The sequence below is a fragment of the Chiloscyllium plagiosum genome, chromosome 37, assembly GCF_004010195.1.
Source record: "Chiloscyllium plagiosum isolate BGI_BamShark_2017 chromosome 37, ASM401019v2, whole genome shotgun sequence".
Taxonomy (NCBI): Eukaryota; Metazoa; Chordata; class Chondrichthyes; order Orectolobiformes; family Hemiscylliidae; genus Chiloscyllium; species Chiloscyllium plagiosum.
This window is the reverse complement of record NC_057746.1, coordinates 18,305,295-18,314,411: the sequence shown is the minus strand read 5'-3', so window position 1 is coordinate 18,314,411 and position 9,117 is coordinate 18,305,295. Positions and strand designations below refer to the sequence as shown.

Genomic DNA, 9,117 nt, shown 5'->3' with positions numbered 1-9,117 from the left:
GATATCAGATCAAGTCTGTGCCAGGATTAGCAACTGGTGAGGCAAACTCAGCAGCGATCAAACTCTGTCCTGTTGTGCCAACAAGACCTTATATCTGCCCTGGATAACCACCCTGTCCCCCTACTTTAAATTTGCTTCCCCTTTTGTTTGGAAAAACCATGCTGTGCAGACTGGCATTTGATTTCCCACCCAGTGGATATAGACTTGATTCATCGCAGCTCATCGCCTTTCGGTCACCCCCTGTTCTGCATCCGCTGAAAGAGCTCTCTTAACTGTCAAGGGATTTGATCCTTAAAATGTAATTAAAGACTTGCGGCTCAGCCTGAGGCCATTTCTCTGTTGTGTGGACGTCAGCCGCTGATTGTTTTATGTGCATTTAACGTCCTCCCAAGGCAGTTCACCAGGGAGGTAATGAAAAGCACTGTCAGGGATTTGAGGAGGGATTTTTTTCACCAGAACGCTGGAGGGAATCTAGGTCGAGAGAGCACGTGGGGTGGGCAGGGGAACGGTTCCAATGCTTGTGGCCAGGGTTGCTGCGGAAACGCCAGCCAGTGTCGGATTGATTGAAACCTGGGATACACGGCTCAGGACAGAGACCGAGCGGGGCACAGATATCGTAGAGGGTTTTTGGAACTGGCGCTGGTTACGGAGAAAAGGAGGAGACAAGCACAGGTCATAGGGTCATAGAGATGTACAGCATGGAAACAGACCCTTCGGTCCACCCCATCCATACCGGCCAGATATCCCAACCCAATCTAGACCCACCCGCCAGCACCCAGCCCATATCCCTCCGAATCCTTCCTATTCATATACCCATCCAGATGCCTTTTAAATGCTGTAATTGTACCAGCCTCCACCACATCCTCTGGCAGCTCATTCCATACACATACCACCCTCTGTGTGAAAAAGTTGCCCCTTCGGTTTCTTTTATATCTTTCCCCTCTCACCCTCACGGTCTGGACTTCCCCACACCAGAAAAAAGACTTTGTCTATTCACCCTATCCATGCTCCTCATGATTTTATAAACCTCTGACGGATCACCCCTCAGCCTCCAACACTCCAGGGAAAACTCAGCCTCTCCCTGTAACTCAAATCCTCCGACCTGGCAACATCCTTGTAAATCTTTTCTGAACCCTTTCAAGTTTCACAGCAGGTTGTTCTGCTGTCATGCACGTTTCATCTGGTGTATTCGCTGTAATGCGGATGACGAATCGTGCACGCCGTTTGGATAATGCGAGCGTTCTACTGAATGGGTATAGCCACCTTTTATTAGTGATCTTTGACAATGCGATTTTCCACAACAGGAACAGAACTGTTCCATTATAGCAAAATGACCCGTGGAGGACATTGGGGGTGGGGGGGGGGGCGCGAATGGAGTGCGAGGACCTTTTCTCAATTAGAGCAATGTGAGTCAAGCAGTAAAATGCGTGGAGATGGATGATTCAATGCAATTTAATCAATGCAGGCAGCTGTATATAAATCTGAGCCTTGTGAGGTTGGATTGGGGAGGAGGTTGAAAATCACACAACACCAGGTTTATTTGGAAGCACTAGCTTTCGGAGCTAATACTTCCAAATAAACCTGTTGGACTATAACCTGGTGTTGTGTGATTTTTAACTTTGTCCACCCGAGTCCAACACCGGGCGCCTCCACATCATGACGTATTGAGGTGAGACTCAAAGCTGGCTTCTCCACTCTGCACACATGTTCTGGGGAAAGGGAGGACTGCAGATCAGAGTCAAAAAGTGTGGTCAGAGGGTCCTACCATAGCTTCCAACACTCCCCCATAAAACGGGTCTCTCTCATAGAATCCCTGCACTGTGGAAGCAGGCCATTTGGCCCATTGACCCTCTCAAGAGCATCCAACTCTGGCCCACCCCATCCCTGTAACCCTGCATGGCTAACCCACCCAGCCTGCATGTCTCTGGATGCCTTAGGGCAACTTAGCTTGGGCCAATCCACCCCTAAGTTGCACATCTTTGGGTGGAAACCCAGGGAGAATGTGCAAACTCCACACAGACACTCTGCCAGAGGGTGGGACTGAACCCAGATCTCTGGCGTTGTGAGGCTGGAGTGCTAACCACTGAGCCGCCGTGCTGCCCTTGCAGGGAGTTGTGGGGGGAAAAGAGACTCATTAGTGTTTATCACTCATAGGGCTAAAGGGGTCAAAGGGTACATGGGAAGAGTGTGGGATCAGGGGACTGAGTTGGATGACCCGCTATGATCGTATTGGATGATGGAGCGGGTTCAAGGGGCTGAATGGCCTTCTGCAGCTCCTGTTTTCTCTGTTTCCGTGGTGACCTCCTGCAAACCCCTTCACCGAGACACACAGTGAGCAGTGCCATTTCCCAAAGAGCTGACTCTCTGGGCCTCAGACTCCAGAGAGAGTAATTAGCTGTGGTCACGTGGGCATGAGGAGCGGGACTTGCTTGGTCACGGCGTGGAAGGGGCAGTAAACTCCCTCCCCCAACCTTAGTGGTACGGGGAGCAGCACCCCCTGCAGGCGCTCGCTGGCACTGACGCGACCGAGGGGGGCAGCCCCCTCTGCCCGGTGTCATTTTATGATCCGCCCTGTCGCCCTTGCAGATGGAAAACGAGTTGGTGGGCACCACGTGCGAGACGGTTAAAAACCGCTCCCTCAAGTTCGGAACGCTGGCGAAGATAGTGCAGCACCTGCTCGAGTCCTTGGACTGCGGTGACTCGTCCTACGTCTCGGTCTTCCTCGCCACGTACCGGGCCTTCACCACCACCCAGGAGGTTCTCGACCTGCTCCTCACCAGGTAGGCGACCACTCCCCGGCCGGAGGGGAGAGGCGAATCAGATTTGAGAAACGGAGGGGACTGCGGATTTCTGGCGAAGCTTGGCAGGCCTGCGGGGAGGAGCCAGGGCTAACGTTTTCGGGGATCGAGTGACTCTTCCTCGGCGCTGACGGCAGCTTGGCAAAGGGTTGGTGTTTGTACAGAAGGTGGGGAGGGAGGAGGAGGAAACAATAGATGGGAGATAGAGCCCAGAGAGAGATTGAGAGAGAGAGAGAGAGAGAGAATCATTTGGACAGACCAAGGAGTGGATGATGATCTGGCTGGAAGAGTCAATAGCTGTTAATGGGGATTGCTAATGGGGATTCTAACATATGAGGAATGTTTAAGGACTCTCGCTCCATACTTAACAGAAGGATGAGGGGGATCAAATTGAAGCATACAGAATAATGAATGGCTTGGACAGAGTGGATGTCGGGAAGATGCTTCCATTGTTAGGAGAGACCAAGACCCAGAGCACAGCCTTAGAGTAAAGGAGAGACATTTGAGAACAGAGATAAAGAGAAACGTCTTCAACCAGAGAGTAGTGAATCTGTGGAATTCATTACCACAGAAGGCTGGGGAGGTCAGGTCATTGAGTAGATTTAAGACTGAGATAGATATCAAGGGTTATGGGGTTTGAGAAACGTCTCAGCCAGGATTGAATGGTGGAGCAGACTCAATGGGCTGAATGGCCTCATTTCTGCTCCTATGTCTTATGGTCTTGGATTAGTGGCTAACAATGGGGTATGTGTAATAGCAGACAATGTGACAACAAGGCCTGGTGTGTGTGGGGGTTGGCGTCAGGACATGGGAGAAAATGCTCAGGTCTCAAAACTGTTGAACTCGATATCGAGTCCAGGAGCCTGCGGGGTTCCCCAAGCGGAAAACGAGGTGCTGTTCTTCCAGCTTGCGCTGAGCTTCCCTGGAGCACTGCAGCAAGCCCGAGGCAGAGATGTTGGCCAGCAAACAAGGTAGGCTGTTAAAGTAGCAGGAAAGTGGGCGGCACGGTGGCACAGTGGTTAGCACTGCTGCCTCACAGCGCCAGAGACCCGGGTTCAATTCCTGCCTCAGGCAACCGTCTGTGTAGAGTTTGCACGTTCTCCCCGTGTCTGTGTGGGTTTGCTCCGGTTTCCTCACACAGTCCAAAGATGTGCAGGTTAGGTGGATTGGCCGTGGTAAATTGCCCGTAGTGTTAGATGAAGGGGTAAATGTAGAGGAATGGGTCTGGGTGGGTTGCTCTTCAGAGGGTCGGTGTGGACTAGTTGGGCCGAAGGGCCTGCTTCCACACTGTAAGTAATCTAATCTAAAATTGGAAAGCTCAGGGTCCTTTTGGCTCGCAGAACGTCGATGTTCTGAGAAGAATTCACCCAGTCAGTGTTTCATCTCTCCAGTGTAGAGGGGGTCATTTTGTGAGCAGTGAATGCTGTTGGTCAGGATTGTGAGCAGTGCAGCTGAATTGCTGCTTTCGCTGGAAAGTATGTTTGGGCCCTTGGATACTGAGGAGGGGGGAGGTAAATGGGCAGGTGTTACAGGGGAAGGTGCTGTGCCGGTGGGGGGGGATGTTCGGAATGGGCGAGAATGACCCAGAGGAAATGACCCCTGCAGAAGGCTCACAAGGGAGGGGAATATGTGTCTCGCTGGAGGTGGCGGAAATGGCAGCTAATGATTCTTTGGAAGTGGATGCTGGTGGGATGGTAGGGGAAGCCAAGGGGGAGCCCATCACTGTTGTGAGAGGGAAGAGAGGGGGGGGGTGAAGGCAGAGGTGTGGGAGATGGGTCAGATCGCCCTGTCACCCGCAGTGCTGGGGAATCCTTGGTCGGTGACAATGCAGAGGCCCCCCCCTTGTCAAAGTTGGCATCATTATCAGAACGGTCAGGGTGACTGGGAGAATGGATGAGAGTATGTTGTCTGGTCCCTCATTAACCAAGTCAGACAACTGTGATCAGAACGTTGTGAATGTATTTTCCCAGGTATCCCATAATTTGGAGCGGTCAAATCATGACGGACACAAACTGGTACCAATGCAAAACAGTCCCAACTTTGTTAGGAAGCAAGTTACAATTGCTTTTACTCCTAAACAATACTGTCATTCATCCTATTCAACCCATTAAGCTTACAATATTTCCTGAGTCTCTTGTAAATTTCCTCTCTGTCTCTGTGGGACTGCAAACTTCTCTCTCTCTCTCTCTCTCTCTTTCTCTCTGTCTGTTTCTCTCTCTCTCTTATACACACACATTTATCTCTCTCTCTCTCTCTCTTTATCTCATCTCATAGAGTCACAGAGATGTACAGCATGGAAACAGACCCTTCAGTCCAACCCGTCCATGCCGACCAGATATCCCAACCCAATCGAGTCCTCTCTCTCTCATCTCTCTCTCTCTCTTTATTTGTGGATGGTTTTATACAACTTGTAGTTATTCAAAGTTTGGGAGAGGATTTGTAGCTCGGGTGCTCGTTGTTGTGGTTCTGTTCGCCGAGCTGGGAGTTTGTGTTGCAGACATTTCGTCCCCTGTCTAGGTGACATCCTCAGTGCTTGGGAGTGATTTATAATCACTACAAATGCCGGAGGAAAGATCACAGAAGCGCTTCACAGGAGGCTCCCAAGCACTGAGGATGTCACCTAGACAGGGGACGAAACGTCTGCAACACAAATTCCCAGCTCGGCGAACAGAACCACAACAACTTGCAGTTCTGGTCAATCAGGGAGACTCCCTGAATACTTTGAAACAGTGTCAATCATTTGGATGGCTTGCTCTTGTTTGGTTCTTTGTGTAGCATGACCGTTCTGTCTAGGCCCCTCTTTGGTTTAGTAGATAAGTTGTTTGGGGTGTCTGCCCAGGATAACAGTTGCCTTTTACATTATCCTTCCTCATCTAACAGAGATTTACCTGCACTTCCACAAATGTCATCTACTGTGTCCGTTGCTCTCGATGTGGTCTCCTTTACACTGGGGAGACAGGAAGCCAACTTGCGGAATGTTTCAGAGAATATCTCTGGGACACAACACACTAAACAACCCCACCGCCCTGTGGTCAAACATTTCAACTCCCCCTCCCACTCCCCCAAGGACATGCAAGTCCTGGGCCTCCTCCACCACTAAACCCTAACCACCCGACGCCTGGAGGAAGAACGCCTCATCTTCAGCCTTGGGACCCTCCAACCCCATGGAATCAATGTCGATTTCACCAGTTCCTTCCTTTCCCCTCCATCCCACCTTATCCCAGATCCAACCTTCCAATTCGGCACCTCCCTCTTGAACTGTCCTACCTGTCCATCTTCCTTCCCACCTATCCGCCCATCTCTGACCCATCACCATCACCCCTCACTTTCATCGCCCTATCGCATTCTCAGGTGAAATGAGGTCAGTGAATGTTGTGGACCCAATGACCTGGTGTGCCACGGTGGGGTTATGGAGCAGGGGGAGATAGGAGGAGGTATTTGAGAGCTGGTGCTGTAGAGGTCAGTCGGGAAGGCAATGGCCTAGTGGTATTATCACTGGACTGTTAATCCAGAGACTCAAATAACATCCCGGGGACCCGGGTTCAAATCTTGCATGGCAGAAGGTGGGGTTTGAATCCAATATCTGGAATTTAGAGTCTAATGATGACCATGAATCCATTATCATTTGTTGGAAAAACCCATTGGGTTCACTAATGTCCATTACGGAGAGAAACTGCCATCCTTACCAGGTCTGGCCGACATGTGACTCCAGACCCACAGCAACGTAGTTGACTCTTAATGCCCTCTGGGCCATTAGGGATGGGCAATAAATGCTGGGCCTAACCAATGACGCCCTCATCCTATGAATAAATTAAAGAAAACATTCACCAAACCACACCGCCAGCAAGCTTAATAACAAAGTCAGGGATGGATCTAATCACACAGCATGCAGTCAGTTCGTCGGTTGGAATGGGTGGGTGGGGGGTGGGGAGTGTGCAGAGAAATTAAGGCGACCAATGTCACGGCGACAGTTCGTGATGCAGGTCAAAGGCCAGAGAGAGGGTGCAGGTGGAGGGCGAGTGTTGGAGCTGGGCGAATGGGGATTGTGGGATAGGGAGAGGGCTCTTGCCTCAAAGAGGTGGGCGCGGAGGGCGAAGGGAACGGAAGAAGAGTTCGACGTCATGCCCGCAACTCATCAAGGTGGGAACGCAGAGAGATAAAGTCAAGACCTTTACGGAATGTTAGGCATCGGAGAACGGAAGGTGGGGAGGGGGGTGGTGAATACATGGCAGGAGGTGGGGTTGGTGGGAGAGGGTGGAGTGAGAGGGAAGGGCAAGGGAGGAAGGATCCAGAGAGTAAAATTCAAATTCGGTCATAGCACCTTTCATGACCTTAAGAGGTCCTCGAGTGCTTTGCAGCTGTCTCTATGTCAGATTAGATTCCCTACAGTGTGCAAACAGGCCATTCGGCCCAACAAGTCCACACCAACTCTCTGAAGAATAACCCACCCAGACCCGTTTCCCTCTAACTAATGCACCATAACACTATGGGTAATTTAACATGGCCAATTCACCTGCCCTGCACATCTTTGGACTGTGAGAGGAAACCAGAGCACCCGGAGAAAACCCACGCAGACACAGGGAGAATGTGCAAACTCCACACAGACAGTCGCCCAAGGCTGGAATCGAACCTGGGTCCGTGACACTGTGATGCAACAGCGCTAACCACAGAGCCACTGTGCCGTCAGGTCAGAAGTGTGGTCACTGCTGCATTTCAGGGGGCCCAGCAGACCTGGTTGTACAAAGCATGAACCCACAAATCTGCAGTTGGACCATTCGCTGCAGCGATTTTCATCAAGGTGGAACTAAGTTATCAAGAGGTCAGGAATAGTGCCCTTGTTCTTCCTCAGAATGGCGTCGAGAGTGCGGTGCTGGAAAAGCACAGCTGGTCAGGCAGCATCCGAGAAGCAGGAGAATCGACTTTTCGGGCATAAGCCCTTCATCAGATTCCTGATATGCCTGAAACGTTGACTCTCCTGCCCCTCGCATGCGGCCTGACCGGCTGTGCTTTGCCAGCGCCACACTCTCGAGTCTGATCTCCAGCATCTGCAGTCCTCGTTTTCTCCTTCCTCAGAATGGTGCCAAGTGATTTTCCTTCTATTGCAAAAATATACTTTATTCATTAAAAGCGAACTTTATGTACATACTGAAGAATTTCTGTGCAGTCTTTCCACATGAATAACAACAAACCTCTGAAAGTTGGCATTCCCTGCAATTATGAGAAAGAGACCCAAGACAACTCTTACTTATACAGGGCTATGGTCACATGCATTTGAGGCACTGAGAGGGTCTGATAGCTGACCCGACTCGTAGATTCATAGAGATGTATGATACGGAAACAGACCCTTCGGTCCAACCTGTCCATGCCGACCAGATATCCTACATTTCTCCAGTCCCACCTGCTAGCACCCGGCCCATATCCCTCCAAACCCTTCCTATTCATATACCCATCCAGATGCCTTTTAAATGCTGTAATTGTACCAGCCTCCACCACTTCCTCCGGCAGCTCATTCCAAACACATACCATCCTCTGTGTGAAAACGTTGCCCCTTATGTTCCTTTTATATCTTGCCCCCTCACCCTAAACCTATGCCCTCTAGTTTTGGACTCGCCCCTCCACACTGGGGGAAAAAGACCTTGACTATTCACCCTATCCATGCCCCTCATGATTTTATAACCCTCTTATAAAGTCACCTCTCAGCCTCTGACATTCCAGGGAAAACAGCCCCAGCCTGTTCAGCCTCTCCCTATAGCTCAAATCCCCTAACCCTGGCAACATCATTGTAAATCTTTTCTGAACCCTTCCAAGTTTCACAACATTCTTCTGATAAGAGGCACACCAGAATTGAACGCAATATTTCAATGGTGGCCTAACCAATGTCCTGTACAGCTGCAACATGACCTCCCAACTCCTGTACTCGATACTGCTGTGGAGTCTGGTGTATGGGAGCAGGATTCACATTTTTGGATCATTGGAATCTCTTTTGGGGTAGAAGTGACCTGTACAAGAAGGATGGATTGCACCTAAATTGGAAGGGGACTAATATACTGGCGAAGTGAGTCAAACAGTCAGGGCAGGCAGGGACAAGGTAGGACTAATAAATTAAACTATTTATTTAAATGCAAGGGGCCTAACAGGGAAGGCAGATGAACTCAGGAACATGGGATTGGGATATCATGGCAATTACAGAAACATGTCTCAGGGATGGGCAGGACTGGCAGCTTAATGTTCCAGGATACAAATGCTACAGGAAGGACAGAAAGGGAGGCAAGAGAGGAGGGGGAGTGGCATTTTTGATAAGGGATAGCATTACAGCTGT

The 9,117-nt window shown here is 50.4% G+C and overlaps 1 protein-coding gene across 1 annotated transcript in view; it reads left to right on the top strand.

Moving 5' to 3' along the window:
* The window catches only part of LOC122541250 (ral guanine nucleotide dissociation stimulator-like), a 206,856-nt gene that overhangs the window by 124,493 nt on the left and 73,246 nt on the right, over nucleotides 1-9,117 (top strand). Inside the window, exon 3 of the mRNA XM_043677867.1 lies at nucleotides 2,587-2,780. Coding sequence (XP_043533802.1) covers nucleotides 2,587-2,780 — 194 coding nt within the window. The remainder of the gene's footprint in view (nucleotides 1-2,586; nucleotides 2,781-9,117) is intronic.